Raw genomic sequence first — 24,748 nt, forward strand, 5'->3', positions numbered from 1 at the left:
GTGGCAGAGGGAGGAAGGTTAGTAAGGGGGGAGGGGAGGAGAGGGGGAGGGCGGGGCTGCAGGGATTTTGGAGCCATTGAAAAATGAATTAAGGAAAAGAAGCCTTTAATAATTCACGGAAAATCCTGGGGTATCAGTGGAGGCTTTCTAGTCTGCAAAGACACAAAGAGTGCAGCTCACCCCCCGATTATCTGTGCTCGGACCTGACCTGCACCTTAATTCACACCCTGGATCGAAGTGGTCGATACCTCCACGTAGAGGTGTGTGTGTGTGTTTATCATCTGTGCTCGATGAAGTTGGATGCACATGTTATGTTTGATGACGGCGCGAGCGGGGAGGAACTAAATCATGCATGGGCCAACGTTAATTGGCTATGTACTGTTCACTGATGTGGGACCTAGGGACGCGGGGAGGGGAGGAGTAGAGGCGCGATGGTGATGGTGGGGGAGCTCGATTTGAGAGATGAGCTGCTTATGTGTGGCCTAGATGAACCTCTTCAATTCAGTCGGCAGCTTTTCTCCCCGCGAAGGAAGAGGAAAAATGAAATGTGGGGAGAAATGAGACGAGGAAGAGGAACCTAAGAGCAATTGATTTCTCCTATCTCCTGCTGTATGTGTTTATTTTAGAGACTGCTGTGTTTTGACTCGCTGCATCAAAGGGATTTCAGTGGACTTTTCAGGGGAAGCAGAATAGTTGAGCACAGAAAAAAGTAAATTAATGGGGAAACAGATTTTGCCTTTGATTTATAGGAGATTTAATCATCTTATCAGAAGCTGTTAATATACACAATATGTTCAATTACATGTATTTAGTCACCAAAGTTCATGTAAGGGGAACATAACACTGAATAAAGTGTTTTTCAACCTTTTTTGAGTCAAGGTCCATTGGAAAAAAATCCCAAGGCACACCACTATCAAAAATGTTAAAAAGAAATTATGGCCAAAATGATAATCACGATTATTTTGATCAATATTGTGATTGCGATTATATTCACTATTATTTATCATGTAAGGTTGATGTAATCCTGCTAAGAGGCAAACAAACATATACATAAATGTCAGTAAAAATATTAATCCTCTGGCGTAGGTAATACAAGTTTTTTAATCTTTACAAAGTATTGTCATATCAGTGAAATCTGCATCGGGCTAGTGTAAATATCTCTTTTTACCCTTTTTTACTACTTTTTAAAAATGTTTTCCCTACACAGAAGATATTGAGTTTGCAGTAAATAAATATTCTCAATTGTGCCCAGGGTTAATTATCTGGTGTAAATACCTCTAATATTGTGTGTCATAGATCAGGGGTCACCAACCTTTCTGAAACTGTGAGCTACTTCATAAGTACTGAATAGTCCGAAGAGCTACTAGTTAAAAAGAGCTTCTTAAATACTAAATGTTCACAGTTTCACTTTAGTTTGAGGCTAAGATAATAAGCAATTCCTAGCAGTAACTTAAAAAGGTAGGAAATGTTTAAGTTTCAACATGTAATATACTTTATACCATCATGTTCCTAGCTACTAACAAATAACTTTTAACTAATTGTGTAACATGGAACATTTGTAAAATGTAACAATTAACATTTTTTTTTTTTACAAAAATCCACTATGCATTTTTAAAAGTTTGTTTTATATATGAACATTGGTCATACACCAATTTTTCAGCACTTAAAAACATTTGTCACAATGTTTCAGTGAAAATAAACATTTAAAGGTGCAGTCCGCAACTTTCAGATCCCTCTCTCCCCCTCCGTCCCAGCTGCTCTCTTGCCCTGCCTCCAAACTTTCCAAAGTTCCTCCCTCAGAGGAGCTAACAAGCTAATGTTAGTCCAACAGCAACATCACAGTAATATAACATGCTCTATTAAAAGCATATTACTGCAGCGCTTCTCTCTCTCAATGAGCACACAGTACACCAACCTAGCAGCAGCAGCAACACATTGTCACTTACAGCAGCCCACACGGAAGCCCATGCGCACACATGAACAACACATGCACTACAGAGTTCTAGTGTAACAATTACAAATCAAACATAATGTAAATCAAGCAGCAGAAATTACCGTTCATGCAGAAAAGTCACCAATTCCATCTACTTCTCCTCCAGACCATACACTGTAAAAAAGATGGTACTCCAGCCCGGGAAAGGGGCAGGGCCTGTGAGCAACAACTTTTAGACAGTCCATCAAACACAATCCTGGCTCTGATTGGTTCTTTTTGCTCGGTCACGGTGCATTCTGGCAATCTGCCAAAGCCTGCAGGAGCAGTAGGGGGCGGGGCTCAATGAGTCTGTTTTTTTCACACAAACTACTAGTTTGATGTAAAGCTGTCCTTACATAGTGACAGCTTTAGCAAATATGACAAAAAGTCACTTTTATAAAAGTTGCAGACTGCACCTTTAAAGATGGTTAAAACTATCACGTGCAGCAGTGTTTAACTTTACTAAGTACTTTGGGAGTATGAATCCTGGAAAGCAAATCAGATTTTAGGACTCGAGCCCCTGAGGGCCCCTCACATGGTCCATGTGGGCTACCTGGTGCCCGTGGGCACTGTGTTGGTGTTGGTGACCCCTGCCCTTGATGTTCTGTGTTAAACTGAATTCATGTCTTTTTTTTTTAATTATATATCATATTTCTAACATACGTTATTAGCCAAGGTGACACAAAAGCTCTCAAACATGTATCTAAAGTGTGTTTTGTGGGGTTGTTCCTTAGGGTTCCTACTGGGCCATAGACACCAATCCTAAAGAAGACACAGTCCCGACCAGGCCGAAGAAGAGACCGCGCTCTGGAGAACGAGTGAGTTCAACTTGATTTACACCTTTTTATTTGACTGTGAATCTGTGATGATGTAAATGGTTTCCCCCAAAAGGCTGAAACACTTGTTTCTTATGTTTCATATTTTTTCTACTAAAATAATCCTGCAGAGTTGTTCCGTCTTAACGTCGTCGGCCCAGCAGAGGCAATCGTTTTGCTGACAATGTGAGAATAGTCAGTGGAAATGTTTCTGTCACAGAAGGATTATAAGCTTTTAGCAGCATGTGTACACAGATGGAGAATCTTGAGTGTTCTTTTGCTTTAATACCTGATATGCCTGGCAAGTCTATAAGAAGCATTCCAAAGTCGAGGACAAGACTGCAAACTTTAACTCATACTGTAAATTTAACTCAGCTCCAAAAAAGACAGTTATTGTTTCTTTATTTAGCATGTGAACTGTATTATAGCAAACAAGCCAAACAGAACAATCAGGCCAGGATTAACTTAGTCGGAGAAGAATTAATAATAACTGGTTTTGCCTTACATTTGATGTTTACCAAACAACAAATTTGTCATATTTCAGCCACATGCAGTAAAAAATGCTTCTTCCTTAAAGGGATCCTTCACTGCTTTTACAAATGTCGTCTAAAATCTTTGAAATGTACTTATTAGAAGATCTATGCCTAACAAAACACATTATTTTGCACAATTTTTGTTTTAAAACCTGTGTTCTACCATCTTGAACGTCACACACACCCATTTGCCTGTAAACAACTAATTGTTTTCTATTGGAGTGAAACACTCAGCCTGCTTTTTATATCATTCAGCAGCTTTTTCGGTCAAAATGACAACTTGTGCTGCTTTTGGTTGCTTTAAATGATCAGGAAAAGTTCAAGATGTCAATGTAAACCTGGCAAATAATCTATGACCGCAGGAGGTGACAGTTTCAACTTTTGCGGGTTGAAGCCGAGAAGAAGAGCTCAGTGTGCTGACTCGCTGTGGTGGTTGAAGTTAGCGAGTAAACACAGACTGTTGAAGGACTCCCACCCAAAAGGACTTCTATTCTCTGGGTTTGTGCATCTTCAACAGTCTGTGATTTACTAGCTAACTTCATCCACCAGAGCTTCAGCCGCACACTGTTTAAGGGAGAGTAAAGGTCCCTTAGGAGAGCTCTTCTTCTCTGCTTCATTGTTTTTACTACCAAACCGCAGCGTTGAAACTGTCGCCCCCTGCGGTCATAGATTATTTTATTTTTCTGATTATTTAGAGCAACCAAACGCAGCAAAAATTGCCATTTTGACCAAAAAAGCTGCTAAATTATATAAAGAGCAGGCTGAATGCTTTACTTCAATAGAAAACAATGGGATGTTTACAGGCAAATGGGGTGTGAGATGTCATTAATCACATGATTTAAAGATGGTTGAATACAGGTTTTAAAACTGTAAAGCATTTTTAAAAGTTAATGAAATTAATAAGGTGCAAAATAATGAGTTTTGTTAGGCATAGATCTTCTAATAAGTACATTTAAAAGGTTTTAGGTTTGTAAAAACAGTGGAGGATCCCTTTAAAGAGGGTTTACATAGTTTACATTAATGTCAATAACTATTAAAGCTAAACAGCCCCTATAACCATCTATCTTCTAACTACATGCATTTATATATAATAACTTTATTCTATACTTTTACTGGATTTTCACCTGGATTGACCTGTTATATCTTGCTTCCCAAAGTTTATTTTAAATTTCATTTCATGAAAACCTGTGAAATTCTTTTTGGTTTGCACGAGAACCATCCATGTCACAAAAACCAAAGTGTTCAGCTACAATTAAACAATATTCTCAGTGGAGATACATCCATGCTAATCACAGGCTCCTGGATTAGAAATGTTCAAGACACCGTGCAAAAACAGCAGGAGCAAAAAGCAGCAAGGAGATAGATGTGAGAACAGACGAGGCGGAAGGAAAATTGGTTTTGGGAAGTTGATTGACAGCAGCCAAAGCTATAAATATATGTAACTATGCATCAGCTTGGCAGAATGCGGCCGGCGTTCAGTCATTAACCTGAGGATCTGAATACAAAAGCAGTGCAGAGTGAGCTCCGTGATGTGTTGCAGGTCGCACATCTGTCTGTCTGTCTGTCTGTCTGTCTGTCTGTCTTCGCTGCTATTGCGTCTGACTTTTTTCATATCAGACAATGAATGAGTTGTTTCAGTGAAAATTTCAGTCTGTGTTGACAAATCAAAGGGCTGGAATTGGGCATGAGCGTGGTAATTTTGGGAAATCATTTTTAGAACTCAGCCTAAAGGAACTATGTTGTGTTTGTAACAAAGAGACACGTATACATAATCCTTCTTAACAAAGCATTACCCCCTTTCTTTTTTTTTCTAGCATTATTAGCTAACATTCCCTACGCAGCAACAGAAAATATTTAAGTGTTAATACTTTTTTAGAAGTAGTTTTTTTATACTTTATGGCAATAATTAACAAAAAAATCAGTTACATTTGCTGTATAATAACTATCCGTTAGACTAAGTACACTACCCAATTGCATAATTGCGTCAAAAGATGTGTGACCCTCTTTATTTATCCCCCATATCTGCTAATGTCTTCAGATTTTCTTGTAATTGTGTTTTTTTGGCGCTTCTATGTGCTGAGGAGCCTTTTTCCTAATCCAACACTGTACCCCCCTCACTAAAGGAGCAAAGTTTGGGACCTCCGCCACTGGCGAGTCCCGGTTTTCCATGACACACGGTGTGCCTATTGGCGCAGTCATGTCCAGGAAGGTGGTCATAACAGACGCCAGCTTGACAGGCTGGGGCGGGGTTCACAAGGGCCGTTCTGTGAGGGGCTAATGGAATGTGGACCTTCCAGGGCTCTCACATGAATTAGTTGGAGCTTTCAGCAGGTGTTCCTCTCGCTGAAACGTTTCCTCCCGTCTTTCATGTAACATTATGTCCTGGTGAGGACGGACGGTAACGTACAGTGCATATCTCCCTGCGCAGCACGGGCGCTCCCCTGGCCGCGCGTGCTTCTTTATTCTTCCCTCCTGGCTCTGTGGCCAACCCTAACCCTAACCCTATCCTCTGAACAGTGCAGTTTCTTTTTTTTTTTTTAGAACTTTATTTTTCTCTTTTTAATAGTAAACATAAGAAATAACGTTACAGAACATTCCTTGACAGCAAGACAGAGTATGCACAGCAATGTAAGAAAAAATAAAGAATTTGAATAATACAATATAGTAAAATAAAATAAGGAAAAAACATATTGGATCCCAGAAAACCGAACAAAGCTGACATGATACAAATACACAAATCGATTGATGGCAAATCAAAACATTACAGAAAAGTGTAGGCCCCTCAGTTACCCAGGTATCTCTCTATGGGTGACCATCTCCTCATGAAGACCTCATACTTCAGCTGCAACTTTGCTGTTAAAGCCTCCATTCTATACACCTCTCTCACTCTTTGCTTCCATTGTACAACGGTTGGTGGCTGTGGATTCCTCCACTTTATTGTTACCATTTTCCTAGCAGTCATCAGGAGCACATGTAGCAGGTACCTTTGATCTTTTGTATACGTGTCTTTGGGAGTCAAATCAAGAAGAAACTGGCTCGGCATGTATAATAAATCAACTCCCAGAACCTTATCTATCTCCATTTTTACACCTCTCCAGAAAGGAACCAAGATTGGGCAGTCCCAGAATATATGAGAATGGTCACCAACCATTCCACATCCTCTCCAACATTTTCTTGCATCTGGGTGGTCAACAAATTTAGAAACCACCAAAGGTGTGTTAAAGAACCTTATCTTTGTCTTCCAATCAAACTCCTTCCACATGTTACTATTAATTCCTTTATGGCAGCCATTACAAATTGTTTCCCACTCTCCATCCTCTATTATAATATTCAACTCCAGCTCCCATTTATTTTTAATATAGTTAGTATTATCTGATGTGTCCAATAGCAGGTTTCTGTATAAATGGGAGACATGTTTTTTGTTGGGTAGATGATATTTTATTATATTAATCAGGTAAGTTTCAACATTTGATGGGGTAGTTTTAATTGTATTCCAATTTTTATGGTTTGTGATATAGTGTCTAATCTGAAAGTAACGAAACATGTCACTTTGAGGTAGAGAGAACTTGTCTTGAAGATATGAGAATGGCTGTAGAACGTCATCACAGAACAGCTGATCAATAACCTTTAGGCCTCTAACAGTGCAGTTTCAGTGCACGTCAACGTTTAAAAACATGGCTACTATGTTACTATGTTGTGGTTTGCCATATTCATCAAGAAAAGCTTGATGAGATAAACAAAGCAACAGTATGTCAACAATTAGTTTCATTTTCAGACAGACAGAAAAAAACTTTTGGAATATTTGTGTAATTCAGGGTTTTTGTTGTGCATTAAAAAGCATTAAAAGTTATTTAATGAACTGTGCCAAAATCAAGGCCTTAATTGTTATTAAAAAAACATTAGGTTGGATTCAAACTGGCCTTAAATCTGAATTTATTGGGAACTTATGACATTGCTCAACAAGTTTTACTGTATAACTTACTTGAAAATGCCATAATTATAGCATTTTTTGGATGAAATTTAACAAATTTTTTTCCTTAAATATTTTGTTTTCTCCAATTCTCTTTCCTCTGTTTGATGAAATGTTTGCAGATCTTAAATGAAATATGCGCTGATTTTTTTTTCTGCATTTGTGGCATTACAATATAGTATTTGGGCATTAGAAGTAAATGGCATTAAAAAAGCATTAAATTTGACTTGCTTCTGCCTGTATCAACCCTTTTAATTTTGTGATTTATTTTTTGCAACATGAAATAAAAACCACGAACTGTTGTGACAGAAGTGTGATTGAGTTCAGTAAGATTATTGTACCAATGTTTTTATTAGGATATTTTAATTGTTCATGAGGCTCAAATGCACCAGAATGCAGGAAATTGTGTGTATTTTGTTAAAAAAAAATGTGGGGGGAGGAGCCATAGACTCCTCCGGAAGGGATAATTCTTGACCCTCCCAATATTCAAACAAACGTTACGCCCTTGGATCTGTGACCTACTTATAAAGGATAGTTATTATAAAGTGTTACCAAAAATTCATTGTAACAGACAACTGTCATCGAAAGTACACTTCTATATTAATTAAATAAGTTATGAAACTAGAAAACAAAAAACATAACAAAACAAAAACAACACACCACCTGTATACAAAAGAAAAAGAAAAGGGAAAAAACAAAAGTTTAAAAGAAAGGTAGTCAACTTAGTCTATTTTCAGACTACAACTTTATTTATTTTTTTTGCAAGTTACCTAAAATTTTTAATGTTATTCTAGCATCTAAAGTTTGTTCTACTTTTCTCAACTAAAGATATAGTAGATTTTTAAATGCTTGAATTAATAATCAGGTACCATAGCTTTTTGGAATAGCTTTGTATGCCAATAGACCTTTTAGTTCATGCTACCTGTGGCCACAAGGCACCAGTTTAGACATGTTCTGACTGGGATACATGTGCTCGCAGATACAGTGCATTCAGCCGTGCCAGTTTTCAGAATGAAAAGATACTTTAAAGTATCCCAGGAGGCAATTGCTTTGTCACAGAGGCTCAAATAATTTATTACAAAGTGAAAAGAAGAAACACTATCAAAGAAAACATGTATAATTAAAGTAAAAAAGTCTGTTTATTTAAAAAAAAATGCCAGTAAATATGTAAATACTATACACACTAACCCTTAATCCAGACTTTTTCAAACAAAAGAAGATGACAAAACTGGGAAATGTGGGTGCAGCTACTATTAAATATCTATTGGTTAGTAAGTGGACATAGATTTTAATTAGAGAAGGGTGATAATATCAGCCAACCGATATTATTGTCCAATATTTGCCATCAAATGTAATATTGTTTAATATTTTGTTGGTTTTTCCCCTCCGTACAGTATATACAGTGGGTGCGGAAAGTATTCAGACCCCTTTACATTTTTCACTCTTTTTTGAATTGCAACCATTTGCTAAAATCAAAAAAGTTCATTTTATTTCTCATTATTGTACACTCAGCACCCCATGTTGACAGAAAAAAACTGAAATGTAGAAATTTTTGAAAATTTATTAAAAAAGAAAAACTGAACTATCACATGGTCATAAGTATTCAGACCCTATGTTCAGTATTGAATAGAAGCACACTGCATGTAGTGCCATCTTTTCTTGAGAAATGTTCATTCCCCCCCCCCAATTTTTTTATTTTTTATTTTTACAAAAAACTAAAATACCACCAGCCCTCCCTAAGGAAGGGTATGATAAACTTAATTTTGGAGAAAATACTTAAACAGAAAGGGACGTTCTTTTCCGATATTGAAAAACTAATGTATGCTGTTGTTTGAGACATGTTTGACACAAATAAATGACACTTTTTCTATTATGGGAGTTGAATTAGACTTCATTTTATGGATGTTTTATATGGAATACATTCAGTGGGGCATCACTTAAAACTAGGTCTTACATGTTAATTCTATTGAGATATTTATATCTATGTAACCTAAAATTAGGTTTGTCGGGGAAGGGGTCTACTGCATCAATTACGGTCGGCAATCAGAAAAAAAAGTGTTGGACTATTACTAGTTTTCTATTTTGGCGATATAGAAAATTACAATTTCACTTATATCGATATATATATATATATATATTTACATTCTATAGCTTATTTTGTTTTTAGAATACTTGTTTTAGGAGTCACTGCTTTTGTTACTTCTCACATTAGCATGAAATCCACAGTTCGATGGATTTCCGAGTGCGTCCTAACCCAGACCTTCCCCTAAACAAGCCACACTAAAAAACTCACTCACACGTGCTGTCCTTTATAGGAGAAAAAGCCAAAAGTGGCTCATATTGTCCAGCCGTTTGCATCAACAAATTTAATTTATATTGTATATTGACATTTTTGAGAAAAAATATTGAAATATGAGTTTTAAAAAGCTAATATCAAACATCTCTAGATTTTGCTAAAAAATGGTTAAGGTGGCGAAAAAGAAGACAATTAATCAGTGTTTAGTAGGGATGGGCGATTTTGCCTAAAAAAAAATCTCAGATTTTTTTCAAGAAAAATTCAAGTTTCGATTTGATTTTAGATTTTTTATTTATTGCACCTAAAAATGACTGCAGACATCAGATGTATTGTCAAAAGTGCAACTTTATTGCTGTGATTGTCCTCAAGAGGTAAAATGCATTAAACAACCTCAAAATAAAAAGTAAAGGAGGTTGTGTCATTCAACTATTTCAAACTTTAACCCAGGTTTAAGCAAAAGTGCAACAGCGCCTTCACAGTAACTTAAATTTTCTGATTAAGAAATCAGATAACTACATATTTTATAACATTACAATTAAAAAAATAATAATAAACTCTTCCCTTAGTGTGAATAAAAAATTAAACATGCCTGTGGCACGCACATAGCCGACTCAAAGGGTAAACAACAGGGGGCTGGCTCACATCGGAACGCAAAAAAGTCTGAAAAAACTGTGGTGGGGGGAAAAAAAATATTTAAAGTAATTAAAAAAAAAATATATATATATATATATATATATTATTTTTTATTTTTTTTTATTTTTTTCTTAAACTCAAATTTGCAAAATAAAATTGTTTTTATCTACAAATTCGATTAAATCGATTTTTTACCTAGCCCTAGTGTTTAGATACTAAAAATTATATCTGAAGGAACATTAGGTTGATAGAATTCTACATTAAAAGCACAGTAAAATAAATGTTATTAAAACCACCTTTTTAAGTAGATTTAATGTCAGCTGCTGCTATGACGTAATCCCAATCCCACAAAGACGATAATATCTAAATTTACGCAGATAATAGCTCTTATTGAGGCCCCCAAATAAATGGTAGGATCCAGAGTTTCCCTATAGAATATTATCTGAAGCAATGGACTCTTTCTTTTTTTTTTTGGCTGTCTAGCTTCCTACAGCACACGCAGGTTCAGTATTTTCTCTTATCCTTACAAAAACATGAATCCAGACCATGCTCTTCTGGTGGTGTTCTGTTGGTGATGCAGTGAACTCAGAGGAGTTTACAGCTACACAAGTTTCCACATAAGAAACTGCAATGCAGTGCGCATTGTCATTGGCAGAAACTTTTTCACCTAGTGGAAGTGTGTCTGATTGTCAAACCAATGCGATGGCCTTTCCCTAACTCCTTTAGAGAGTCTCTAATACCTTTCCTTAACCCTGTGATGTCATCCACAGTGTTAAGGAAAGGAGATAGGGGGATTATTCAGACACAGCCACAAGCTGTATTTCCATTACCCTTGGAAATGTGCAAAATCTAAATAGATCAATAAAAACTGGTAATGGAAACACCTGAATTAAAAAAAAAAAAAACACTCAAATATCGCGAAAAGGTTTTGACGCTTTCATGAGGAGGAATTTCAGACATTTTGATATTTAAATGTATTGCAAAAGTGCTACTTAAACACTTTTCCCACAAATGCACGTCACAGGATGTGACATACTTGGTCACATGACCACTTCTCTCAGAGAAAACATTGAGCTGTACATGTAGACAGAAGAGGACACCGGGACATTTCTTAGCGTTATACTTAAAAATTATTACTGTCACAATAGACGTGTAACAACAAAGGAATACAGTGTGTTAAAAGGAGGTTTGGAGTGTCCATCTTCCTGCAGCGAAGTCTCGCGAGATGAGATTTCACTGGAGTTACGAGGCTCCAAAACAACGTTCAATGGGAGCACGTTCAAAGCGCTATTGTACTTTGTCGACATTGAGAAATATCGCTTTTATTTTGCGAAAATCTGCAATTGAAACCCAGCTACAGTCTTTCATTATGGCCATCTTTGTTGGATGCCACACTCTCTCTGTCCCTCACAGCTTGTTTCACTACTTCAATGCTCTGCTCTACAGGGAGCACGTGTAGGTGTGGAGCAGTAAAGTGCACAGTCACTGTAACTCATTGGAGAAGGAGTTAAGGTAAAGCAGCAGACATGGTTTGGAGAATAGGTAGAGAGACCACAGAGAGAAGAAGTCGAGCTGTACGAACAAGGAGAAAAAGAAAAGTATGAGGAGGAGTGAGATGGAGAGGAGGGTGAATATTCAAGGCTTGTGTTCCAGTTAATTACCACAGAAGGCCCCGGGGCTGCCGTTAGACATATTTTCTTCACCAACGATTTTTTTTTATTACAAACATTAATTAATTCAGAGCCTTGTCATCTCGTCTTACATGGATGGGCCTTTTGACCCCTTTTCTTATGCCTCACTTGCACCGCTGGCAGACTCACTGTGGGCTGTCACATGGACTAAGGAAATGCAGGAAGGCTTAAGTGCTGAGATTTATAGCAGTATTACAGTCGGGGGTGGGAGTGGGGGGTGGGGGGCAGGCTAAATATGTCTAAGTGTTTTCATTGGGGGTTTGTTGCACCTAGGCTACAAAGTCGTAGATATGAAGTTGGCAGCAAGGCTGAGCGTCAGCCTCGTAAAAGCTTTGTACAGAAGTGTAGACATTTCGTTTAGTACCTGCGTCTTTGCTGCCCTGAGCATAATGACGCTTTCATTTCCTGTATACCGCTCCTACTGCCTGCCTGTCTGTATGTCTGTCTGTCTGTCAGCCTGGCTGTCTGTCATCGCTCAATTATCCCCACAGTTCTTTTCTTCTCTTTCAAGCCTGCCTCAGTCCTCTCTTCACCTCGCTGTTGTCTTCTTTTTAAGTGCCTTCACCAAGGAACCGGCAACCCATCTCGCTTGGAGTTTATCATAAATTAAAGATTGCATTGTTACCGACCAATCCTCTTACAGTAAGCAGTTTGGAAAGGCAGGCAAGCCATCGTGAACCCTGAAAGGAGTCACACAAGGAGAAAAATGTATCCCAATTCTTTTTTTCTTCTTCCATTTGGCAGCATCGCTTTAGTCCTTATTAATCTTTGAATAGTTTGTCATATTATCACACTTAGTTTATCCTGATTTAACATTTTTGGAGGGCAGTAGGAAAGTGTTGCCGTATATGTTTCTGATATGTAAACAATGCACAAGGCTAAACTGGTTGTGGCATAGAAAAAAACCTTTAAGGAAATCCTGCATACATGACATTATTAGTGTTTCTCAAATGGCGGTACTTGAGAGAGAGTGGAAAATTAACAAAATGAAAGCGTGAAAAACATGGGTTTTTCTAATGTTTATTTTTAGTTAAAAATAATAATCACACTGAATATTACCAGCAACTCACAAAACAACGATAAAAACACACAAAATAAGAGAAAAATATACTGAATAATAAAAAGAACAGACAAACAACAACAAAATACACAAAGCTACACCAAAAACCCACACACTAAGAGAAAAATACTTTTTACTATTACCAGCAACACACAAAATGACAACAAAGACGCACTAAATGAGAGAAAAATAAACAAGATAACTACAAAATACACAAAGAACAGCGAAACAACCAAACTACATTAACTCATTCAGTGCCAGCCGTTTTAGAGCATTTTGACTCATTTTTAAAGACCCACAGAATATTTTGTACTATGACAATCTGACATCTGAAAGATTAGACTCTCTATTTTCATCAGAAATAATAATTTTGATTCTAGCTTGTTTTGTTCTTCTGTAATCCGCAGTTGAACAGTGGCAAGTTTCACACAAATCGCCAGTTTGTGACAAAAAGCTGAGAAAAATGGCTCTTTTGAACTTTGAAGCAATTTTTTTTTTGTTTTAGTAACACCTCAACATTGGTTTCCTACTTTAAAACTACACTGAGAATGGGCTTTTGGTGGCAACATTATTAATATTTTGCCATCTAGGTCGGAGTTGAATGGATTTCTTACTGTATTTTCTCATTCCTCCAAGTCTTCCCACACACGCAACTTCCTCCTCATCCCAGACAAATGCCGCGTGTCAGCGCTTGCTCCGTTTTTTTGATCATTTTCTCTGACCATCACGACACTTTCAATAGTCCATTTAGTTCTACACATTCTCTGGTCGAGTGTGCGCTGCTCTGAGCTGCTGGGAACTTCAGCATCAACTCTCGTAGCACCATTCTCTGTTTCGTAAACTCCTTTCCTCTTCTTCTGAGCTCTGCCCATCACGGATGATCTCTCATCCAAAGGTGCTCTGCTGCTACCTACATGTCACCAGTTTGTCACTACATCATTGTACAAGTTAGATATTCACTGGAGAGCTTCGTCACACTGCCTCCTAGCAACCGCAGCCGAAAAACACAATTCATAGACATGAATGGCACTCAATGAGTTAAAAACAAGACACACTGAGCGAGAATAATTTAGATGATACTAACAACACACAAAAACAACAACAAAAACACACAAAAAAGAAAAAAATCTACTGAATAATAAAAACGACAGACAACAACAAAATAACACCAAAAACACACACAAATGAGAGAAAAATACACAAGAACACTACAAAATATACAAAAATAACAGAGAAACATACAAAATGACAGAAGAAACAACCAAACGACACTATAAACAGAGACACTGAGAGAGAATGATTTAGATGATACCAACAACAACACAAAAACAACAACAAAAGCACACAAAAAAAGAGAAAAATTTATTAAAAAAATAAAAACAACAAACAACATAATTTAAAAAAATCACACCAAAATCACAAAACATTTTGATAGAAATGGTCTCACACCAGGTGGGAGATGACCGCAAACGATAAAATCTATAAAACTATATTCATTCAGGAGACATAAATACTGTTTCATTTCACTTATTTACAATGGGGCTGTTTCAAATGATGTATGTTATCACATTTTCATTCCATCATTATGATCTGTAGTTGTTTATTTCATAGAATTCTGAGCAAAATATTAAAGTCGAACAAAGGGGGTACTTAAGCAAAACATTTTAAGAACCACTGCATTACATTATAAATGCCGAGCCAACCTATGCGTAGTTAGATAACCTAGATATAATGTGGTTGATGGTTTCTTGTTTTGCTGAGATGCTACTTTACTCAACTTTCGCTAAAAATTAAATGTTGTAAGCCATGTCTTTGGCAATCATTTGTTACCCGTTGATCTTGCCTCTATTTCACACATTCAGGTGCTTTGAGACCAAGAAAGTGGTTCTCTCTACTTAACTGTCTTTATAGGCTTCTATTTGGTAGCAGATGACAGAGTATCCAAACTGATCATAAAACTCAGATGTGTCTTCTTAGAATACAAACTCGAGGTGTCTTTATGGTTGTTTTTTTTTTTTAGCTCAACCTGTACAACATTAACACATTTCCCTCTTCTCTGCAGGCATCCACCCCTTACAGCCTGGAGTCTGAGTCTCTGAGAATGGATTGCATAATGTCTGGAGGGGCGTCACCCACGTTGGCTATCAACGCTGTTACTAATAAGGTGGGACACCGGCTTCGATTGAAACCGTTTAAGATACGATAACCAAATTCGGTGTGTGGCTTTGGGGTATCAATACCTTGATGGAGTTCGAAAATGAGAAGCGTGCAATTATTTTTTCCGGAGTTATTGCCCTTGTTCCGTTTTTTAGACTCTGTTCGAGGTATCTTCAAATGGGACAGCTTTTCTCAGAAACTGTTTAAGATACTTAGAAATGTTATATTCTGATGTGATAATATGTTCTTATGTATACATATAAGTTCTTAGATTGAGGACATTTAGGAAAAGGTTGTGAGTTATAATGACAACCAATTTGGCGGGGGATGTTGATGACTGTGTCCTTGTTTGGTTTGGACAACACAATTACATTAGTTCCCAGATGTATTGTGTGAGTGTGTTAGCACATGTGCTAATTTACAACACATGTCCACATGAGGCTTTTAAAAAAGGTTAAATTAAATAAACTCAAAAAATGAGGAAGTACAGATACAGAAGCACGGATTGGGCAATAGTGTAAGAGTAAGTTTCCAGCAAAGCATTTTCCTTTATTTTATACTTTATTAGTAATCCCCCAATGTTTGAAGGTGGTAAAGTAATTTCCTACTTGCTTGCATTAAAGCCCATGAGGTGGAAAAAAACTCTACCTTGACCTTTAAAATGTAACTAAAGCCTTATTGAACCAAAGGTTTTTACTTCACACTTTGAATTACATTAACCATTGATTTTTTGATTTTCAATCAAACTGTCAACATTTTGATCTGCTTTTGACCCAAGGTAGTTAGTGAGCGCTTTTAAATCATCCTGACATGAGTTCAGGAACCTGACATCCTGGCTGATTTCTAAACAATTATTTAGAATTTCATCCAATACTGTGCATGTGACATACAAAGAAATGCATAGTAGCACTTTTGTTGAAATTGTTGGATTCCCCACCTCTGCAGCCCATTTGAGATCCAACTTGTCCGCAATTGGCCCCTCAACTAAAATTAGTTTGACACTGGGGTGGACTGGCCATCTGGCATACCGGGCATCGTCCTGGTGGGCCGTCGACCCTGGGCTGGTCTGGTCTGCTACGTTTTTTTTTTGAAGAGCAAGTGGAGGCAGACATGGTAACAGGTGGCCAAAAACGTGGCAACAAAAGAGTGTAAAGTGACTAAAATGTCCCAAAAGCAGTCAAGAGTGGCCAAAAAATGGGTAAATAAAGAGGAACTAGGTGGTATTTAATGGCAATGGGGTAGCTTTAAAAAGCAAAATGTGACATACAATAGTGTAAAAGGGCGAAATGTAGGGAAAAAGGGAAGCAAGTGGATGAAAAGTGGCCAAAAAAATTCAAGAAACAACAAAAATGACATGAAAGTGTCAAAATGGATTTGCAAAAATGGACAAAAAATAGGAACAAAGGGGTATTTATTGGCAAAAGGTATCTATAGGAAGTTGCAAAATGAGAGGAAATAAGTAAAAATTAGTTAAAAAGTTTGTATAAATGTTGACTTCTGGGGGCTTGTGTGATACACTTAAGTGTTGTTTTTGATACAATTGAGGAATAACTCATCGTGGCTAGTAACAGTAAGATGAAGTCATTTGTTCTCACTGCTCAGAAGTACAGGTTGAACTTTGGCACAGCTGTAAATATTACCGCTAAGATATATTTTTACTACACGTGGAGGCAGAAAAAGTTTCCCTATTCAATTCTCTAGCCATAACTCTTTTCACACGCATGACAAATTCTGTCGAAAGAGCAAAGCTGGGTGTGACGGTCTATACGAGGGTCAAGGGTCGGGCAGCGGCTGGGACCTCTGACGTCTGTCTGGTCTGGCTCACACAGACACACACATGGTGATGATGGGTGGTAGGTGACCCCTTCGTCTGACCCCGACCAAAGAGAACACTGGTCTCACAGCAGCTCCCCTTGGAGTGTTTGCTGTTGATGGGATGTGATGGTCAGCACTTTACAGCTCATTGCAGGTTTCCATACTTTTCAACTTTGCTCAAACTTCCCTGGTTCCCCTCGTATGAGCAATCGTTAAACTCTAACTGCGCAAATTCTAGAAGATTCAACCAGAAACTCAAGCACCTGGATATCTAAAAAAAAAAAGTCCCTTCTTATCTGTAATCAATTTGTACTGGAATTAAGGAACTGCATGTGCTCCCCGTGCTTGCGTAGGTTTCCTCTGGGTATTCTGGCTTCCTCCCAAAATCCAAAAACATGACGGTGAGGTTGATTGGAGTCTCTAGAGCAGGGGTGTCAAACTCATTTTAGTTCAGGGGCCAAATATGGACGAGTTTGATCCACAGATTTTAGGAGGACAAAGAACAATTTTAACATCAATTGTGCCCTAGTTTTAACATCAGTCCCTGCTGGATCTTCACTTCAAAAATTATTGATTTTGTAACAAATTTAGAGGAATCTTTGTGGAATTGTTTGTAAGAAAATGCAAGATTTGTGGAAAAATTTAGATTTCTTTCCACAATTTGCAATTAAAAATGACTGCATTCATGTGATTTAAACAAAGAAAAAATGCAAATATTTCTAAAAATATTGCAGTTTAATTAAATTAAGATATCTACAACTAGATTATTTGGTAATTTCCACAATATTTCATGTTTTCTCTGTCATTTTTTACTGTCTCCTTCGGGTCGGATTGGATGCTCTAAAGGGCCGGATTTGGCCCCCGAGCCTTGAGTTTGACACACATCCTCTTGAGTGAATGTGATTGTTTTATTTGTGTGTGGCCCTGCAATGAACTGGCACCCTGTCCAGAGTGTACCCCCGCCTAACACCCATTGAGAGCTGGAGATACCATCACACCCCTACTACCCTGAAAAAAGGAGCACGCAGGTCAGAAAATAGATGGATGGATGGTTGGATGGATTAAGGAACCACTATTCATCTAGAAACAGGTTCTCATGTAGCGCTGCATGGGTGTGAGGAGTGGTGATCTAAGTATACTCAATTCCAAAGATTTCTAAGGCATATTGGCCTTGACGAAGGCCATGTCGGCTGAAACGTGTAGGACAACTTTTGAATGTTGAACCTTAATAAAGGCTTTTAAGATTGCCTCCGAGTATTTCAGAAATCTTTGGAATTGAACCGCTATTCATCACTTGCCGACTCATTGGAAGATAAATGTTTAATGGGCCTCTTACGTCGAGTCAGTAACCAAGGTCTTGGTCTTTAAACGGAGGAACCAGAAAGACTGGATAAAATCTCAGACATATCACAAACAAAAAATGCTGAAAGCAAACACCTCAAAGCCAAGATGACCTCAAAAGCACTAAAATTCCAGAGCTAGTTCCAGAAAGACAACAACAACAAGAAAATGGAGGTAAAAAGAAATACTAAAATTGACAAACTAGCCCTCGTTGATGGACTAGCAAGACACAGCAAAAATGCTTCAGCAAGGGGAAACATGAGTACCCTTTATTAAATCTTGAAGCTCCGGAGTGGAAATAATATTAAGCCCTCTGTTCCTTTTCTAGATAAATCAGGTTGTAAAAAAAGGGTATAGTCGGTATAGTGTCAGACTCAGGCCTATCGAGCAAAAGATGACAATCACTCCAGAAGTGTAACAACTGCCACAGAATTGTGCTTCTTTTCATCCCCAGCAAAATGTTGTGCTAAAAAAGCTAATATAAACATAAGCATTTCAAGAACAGATAATAGTCACTGATATCTATTAGTCTATAAAAAATGGTACATAGCTTGTTCTAAAGATGAGGGTCTCCAACCAACTGCAGGGTTATTATCTACAATTGGAGAAAGCAACGGGCTACCAAAATGACTCAAAGAACTCCGAACTGACTCATGCAGGAAGTCTTTTATTACCAAAACAACCAAGCGAATCAGGATGTTGTGATGTACCGCAGCCAACACCCGCTTGTCTTGATACGGGCCAATGTGTCAATGCTGTGGACATATTTTAGTATGCCTTGGTCTTGGTTTCCTCATTTTTGGTTTCGGCCAATCCTGCCCCTAATTACAGACCGTCAGTTGGTGGTTGTATGTTGATGATCTTGGATGACTTGCTGTTCCCTCATGAACCTTCAATTTGTTACCTCTTAGATCAGGGGTGTCGAACTCATTTTATTTCAGGGGCCAAATGCAGATAAATTGGATCTCAAGTGGGCCGCAAAGGTTGGGAATCAAACAATTTCAACATTAGTTCTACTTTGCATTTCTGTATAAATTATATATAAGTATGTAGTATAAGCACCAACAATATCCAAGCAATTAATGACAGGTAATGACTATTTATTTCATTTGAGGACATTTTGGCAAATAATTTGAAGATTGAGCAGGATTTTGGAAAAATTAAGTTTCAGTCAACAATTTCGGAGTAAAAAATTGTGTTCTAGAAGCATGGGAAAACTGCCATTCTCTGCAAAAAAATTTTGTGATGAATTCAATGAAGCACCACTTGATTAATCATAAAGATCTAATTCCAAATAAAACTGTTAAAATGGTATGTTTTATGCCAATATTTTTTTGAATATGATACACTGTTTTAAAATTACTCTCAATTTCTGATTAATTTCAATAAATTATTCCCATGAAAAGTTTCAGTTTTTTTTAATATTGCCAAAATTCCTGAACTTACAGTAAACATAAAAAGTCTACACACCCCTGTTCACATACCAGGTTTTTGTGATGTAAAAAAATGACACCAATATACAGTAAATAATTTCATAACTTTTTCCACCTTTAATGTGATCTATGACCTGCACAATGCAATTGAAAAACAAACTGAAACTTTTCAGGAAGGTGAAGTAAAAATAAAAAACTCAGAGATTGACGTTGCAAAAATGTGCACACCCTCTTATAACTGGGGACGGAGCTGTGTTTGGATTTAACCAATCACATTCAAACTCATGTTAAATTGGAGTCAGCACACACTGTCACCATTTAAAATGTCTCTGATTAACCCCAAATAAAGTTAAGCTTTTCTAGTAGCTTTTCCTGACATTGTGTAGCCACATCTTCCAGCACAAGCCATGGTCCACAGAGAGCTTCCAAACCAAAGCTAACACTAGTTTCATCAGTCAGGTGAAGGGTACAAAACATTTTTTCAAGGAATTAAATACAACATTCAACACAGTGAAGACAGTCATCATCAAGTGGAGAAAATATGACACAACAGTGACTTCACCAAGAACAGGATGTCCGTCCAAAATTGATGACAAGACAAGAAGAAAAGTGGTCAGGGAGGCTGCCAAGAGGCCGACAGCAGCAATGAAGGAGCTGCAGGAATATCTGGCAAGTACTGGCTGTGCAGTACATGTGACATCAATCTTTTATCTTCTTCATATGTCTGGGCTATGGGGTAGGGTGGCAAGACGAAAGCCTTATTTTATGAAGAAAAACTTCCAAGCCCTGCTTCATTTTGTAAAAACATCTCCCAAACGTATGTGGGAAAATGTGTTTTGGTCCAACGAAACCAAGGTTGAACTTTTGGCCATAATTTCAAAAGGTATATTTGGTGCAAAACCAACACTGCTCATCGCCAAAAGAACACCATACCTATAGTGAAGCATGGTGGTGGCAGCATCATGCTTTGGGGCTGTTTTTCTTCAGCTGGAACTGGGGTGTTAATCAGGGTGGAGGGAATTATAAACAGTTCCAAATACCAGGCAGTGTTGGCACAAAACTTTCTGGATTCTGTTAGAAAACTAAAGATGAAGAGAAACTTTATCTTTCAACACAACAATGACCCTAAGCACACAGCCACATCAACAAATGAATGGCTTCACCAGAATAAAATTAAGGTTTTGGAATGGCCAGACCTGAATCCCATTGAACATCTGTGGGGTGATCTGAAGAGGGCTGTGCACAGGAGATGCTGTGACTTTTGGAGCGGTTTTGTAAAGAAGAGTGGGCAAATGTTACCCCATCAAGTTGTGCCATACTTACCCAAAAAGACTGAGTGCTGTAATAAAAGCCAAAGGTTCTGCAACAAAGTATTAGTTTAAGGGTGTTCATATCTATGCAACCAGGTTATCTTAAGTTTTTTATTTTTTATTTTTCCCCTTTAAAGGTTTCAGTTTGTTTTTCAATGGCATTGTGCAGGTTATAGGTCACATTAAAGGTGGAAAAACTTGTGAAATGATTGATCTTGGTGTTATTTTTTACATCACAAAAACCTGGCATTTGAACAGGGGTATGTAAACTCTTTATATCCACTGTAAGTTCCGGTGGCAGTTTGCCAGATATTTTACGCCCCTTTGCAACCCTACTGAGATATCTACAACTAAATTATTTGGTATGTTGCACTGTTTTCTCAGCCATTTATACTTTTCCCTGCAGGCCGTTTTAGATGTTTTAAACGGCCGGATTTGGCCCCCCGACCTTAAGTTTGACGATGTGTCTTAGGTGGTCTGAAGTTAGCCACTCGGACTAAAATCCTTTACTTATCTGTAATTTATTTGATTTATTCAGGATAGTGCAGTAACAGACGGCAACAAGTACCAGCTACAGATAAAGGCTGTGAAAGCAAAAGCAATGTAATGATGGAAAATGTTTTGTCTAAGTTAAAAGAAGCTTTTTCTGTTCATGTTGTAAAGAAAGGAAATCATTGGAGATGGTTTTAGTTTGTTTTTAATTATGCACATGCCAATTTGCATTCATTAAGGCATTTTTTGGGGGGGGACTATTCAAATTATAACTCATCAATCATATTAAGCTTTACATTTAAAATTAATTGACTTTTTATTCAATTTTAAAGTTGTTAGACACAAAAAAACTACTTTTATAGCTGTTTTATAAAAAAAAAAGACAAAATATAAGCAGTCGTCATGTCTGAGAGAGAGTGGAAAAAGAGATTTTTCATTTATGTATCACCATGTCTGCTTGCATTCAGTCCATATTGTTCTCAGATCAGACATCCTCCATACATTTAGAAACAATGAATCAGAGCGTGCAGAGGAAGACCTTGATAATAACCGTGCTGATGCCAGCGTCAATGATATCCACCCACATGCAGACAGGTGGTGTCCTGCAGGCACAGCAGTGCGTCGGTGCCTCTTCTCTAACACATTTGCTCACTGATATGTGCACCACAGTTCTTTAGGAGAACATTTTCCCTGTCAGGAAGGACATTTAGTAAAGCTGCTTTTCCATTGGGGAGGTTTTCCTATTCCATTCACTCCTTGTACTGCAACCAAACTTCTATTAAGGTTGACATTCAAGCAATACTTTCCTCACAATATTTCAAGATGTTTTTCCAATGACGAAAACTTCATAGAAACAGTGTTAATTTAGACAAATTATGATTTACTTTGGTCAAGGCAATCACATTTTTTCATATGCAAGGCAATTCAATGTGCTTTACATGATTAAAAAGTGCAACAGAAAACGTTCAACAGCTTAAAAATCTAAAAGAACATTAAAATCAGCTGCAAAAACATTAAATACCATATGAAAAAGTATGTATAATAAAACATTCAAGTTAAGTTTTGGTATTTATTCAGTGATTTCATTTGTTGTTCAAATTTAGTTAAATAATAAATATCTGACGTGATACCTGGGGGGGAAATTGCTTCGACACCACTGACATAAATGTAGCCTCAACCAGTCATATTTTATTTATCAATGAAAACTGCTGCTAAAAAATAAGCAATATATTCAGATATGTTACATAGGATGAGAAGAGGAAACTGTTGCATGGAGGACCAAACCTGCCAAAATTAAATGAATAAATAAATACACGTGGAAAAATAATAAAAGGGAAAATTAAAATTCAATATCAAATATATAAATATAAGTGGGGAAAAATACAGAAGTTGAAATATAAATACATTATTAAATAAATAAATGCAAACATTTTTTTTATTATAGATTGATAAATAACAGTAGATGTAAAAAACAAAATACTATTTTTTAATGTTGATTCATTTAATCATTTATTTTATACATATACTTTTTTTATTTATTTTTTTTACATTTATTCTTTTATACATTTATTTTTTTAATTTTGGCAGGTTTGGGTTGCAACAAAATATAAATTTAAATTAGGGGGCTGTCCTAAGTGTGTCTTTTTTTTTAACTCCACTTTTATTTATCAATCTACATTACATTTTGCTTTTTTTACAGGAAGATGTCAAAAGGAAGACCGAGAGACAACAATTATTCCACCCTGTGTTGGCATGTAAATGAAAAAGAGATGTAGAAGATATAGGAACGATGTGCACCTAAAAAGGTCGTCTAGCTGCCAAACAGTTACTCTAAGGAATGTGTGTGGCTGTTATAACAGAAATGGAGCCTGAAAGCTGTAGGAAACTTGAGTTCAACAGCAGACTGTGAACAAAGTTTTCTGTGGGGATAAATCCTCCAAAATAAGAAAACATTCAGGATGAACACTTCAACTCAGTGCTCAAAATCTGACATTTCCACGACAGGAAGTTCTTCAGGGTTACTCCACTACCCCAGAGAGCCTTTGCTATTGTCTGGCCCAGCGGCTAAATTCTCACATTTGTCTATACAATTAAATGATGCCTGGAGGAAACGCTGACATGCTACTTCACAAGTCCTGACAGTCAAATAAAAACAAGAGAACCCGTGATTTAGGATATTCCTGAGGCTCTGTGTCTAAATGCTTTTGTGATCTTCTGCTACTAGAAAACAAACGGGAGTCGCTTCTCTTCTCATGTTTTCATTCGCAAATTTGTTTCTAAATATTTCAGGTATTTTCAGGGTCAAGGCATTTGTTTAAAATAGACATATACTTTAATATATTCATAAAACAGGAGTTACAGAAACATTTGGAAATAGCATTGTTAATTTAGACAGCAAATTTAATATTCCATTGATAAGCCAAATAAATCGTCTATATCATCTTACTTCTTAATGCAGGGGTGTCAACCTTATTGTAGTTCAGGGGCCAAATACGGAGCGGTTTGATCTTGTGGGCCACAGATTTTATGAAGGAAAACAAGTAATTTCAACATTATTGTGCCATAGTTTGCATTTCTGCGTATACATAAAGTACTAAAAATGTAAGAAACCACCCATATTCAAGCAATAAGTGATAAATATCAGTCTCGACAGGATCGTCACTTTAATTTTTCTAGATTTTGAGACCAATTTCTATTAAAGTAAGGGAAATAATATGTAATAATTTGAGGACAATTGAAGGATTTTGTAAGAATTTGGAAGTTTTTTATCTGTTTAACATTAAAAATGACTGCAATCATGTGATATAAGCACCGGGAAAACTGTGAGCCCCTGCAAATGTAGTTGCGTTTCATTTAAACATTTTTACTTTCTCCTGCGGGCCAAATTGGATGCTCTAAAGGACCGGCCGGATTTGGTCCCCAGGCCATGAGTTTGACACGTCTTATTGGATCACTTGCCGGCTCATCCCGCCCTCCATGCAACAGAAGTAGTTTTGAGGAAACTTAGTTTTGATTGTCCCATGTGAACATTATAGCATATAACATAACAATATTCCAATGTAGTTTTTGTTCACATTTATTTCTTAAAGTCTTGTTATTGTCACTTAAATACAGATAATTGGCAAAAACTACAAAAAATAAAATAAAATAAATAATGAAAAATGCAACAAAATTAACACAGTCAAGTGATTTATTGAGTTTTCTATTAAATCAATAGTTTATTCTGGAGA

The 24,748-nt window shown here is 37.0% G+C and overlaps 1 protein-coding gene across 2 annotated transcripts in view; it reads left to right on the forward strand.

Annotated features, from left to right (window-relative positions):
• The window catches only part of LOC114467550 (forkhead box protein J3-like), a 119,374-nt gene that overhangs the window by 62,550 nt on the left and 32,076 nt on the right, over positions 1 to 24,748 (forward strand). For both annotated transcript variants that reach the window (XM_028453938.1, XM_028453939.1), the window contains 2 exons: positions 2,707 to 2,790; positions 15,033 to 15,134. In XM_028453938.1, the coding sequence (XP_028309739.1) occupies positions 2,707 to 2,790; positions 15,033 to 15,134 (186 nt within the window). The remainder of the gene's footprint in view (positions 1 to 2,706; positions 2,791 to 15,032; positions 15,135 to 24,748) is intronic.

This window comes from Gouania willdenowi, chromosome 7 (assembly GCF_900634775.1).
Source record: "Gouania willdenowi chromosome 7, fGouWil2.1, whole genome shotgun sequence".
Taxonomy (NCBI): domain Eukaryota; kingdom Metazoa; phylum Chordata; class Actinopteri; order Blenniiformes; family Gobiesocidae; genus Gouania; species Gouania willdenowi.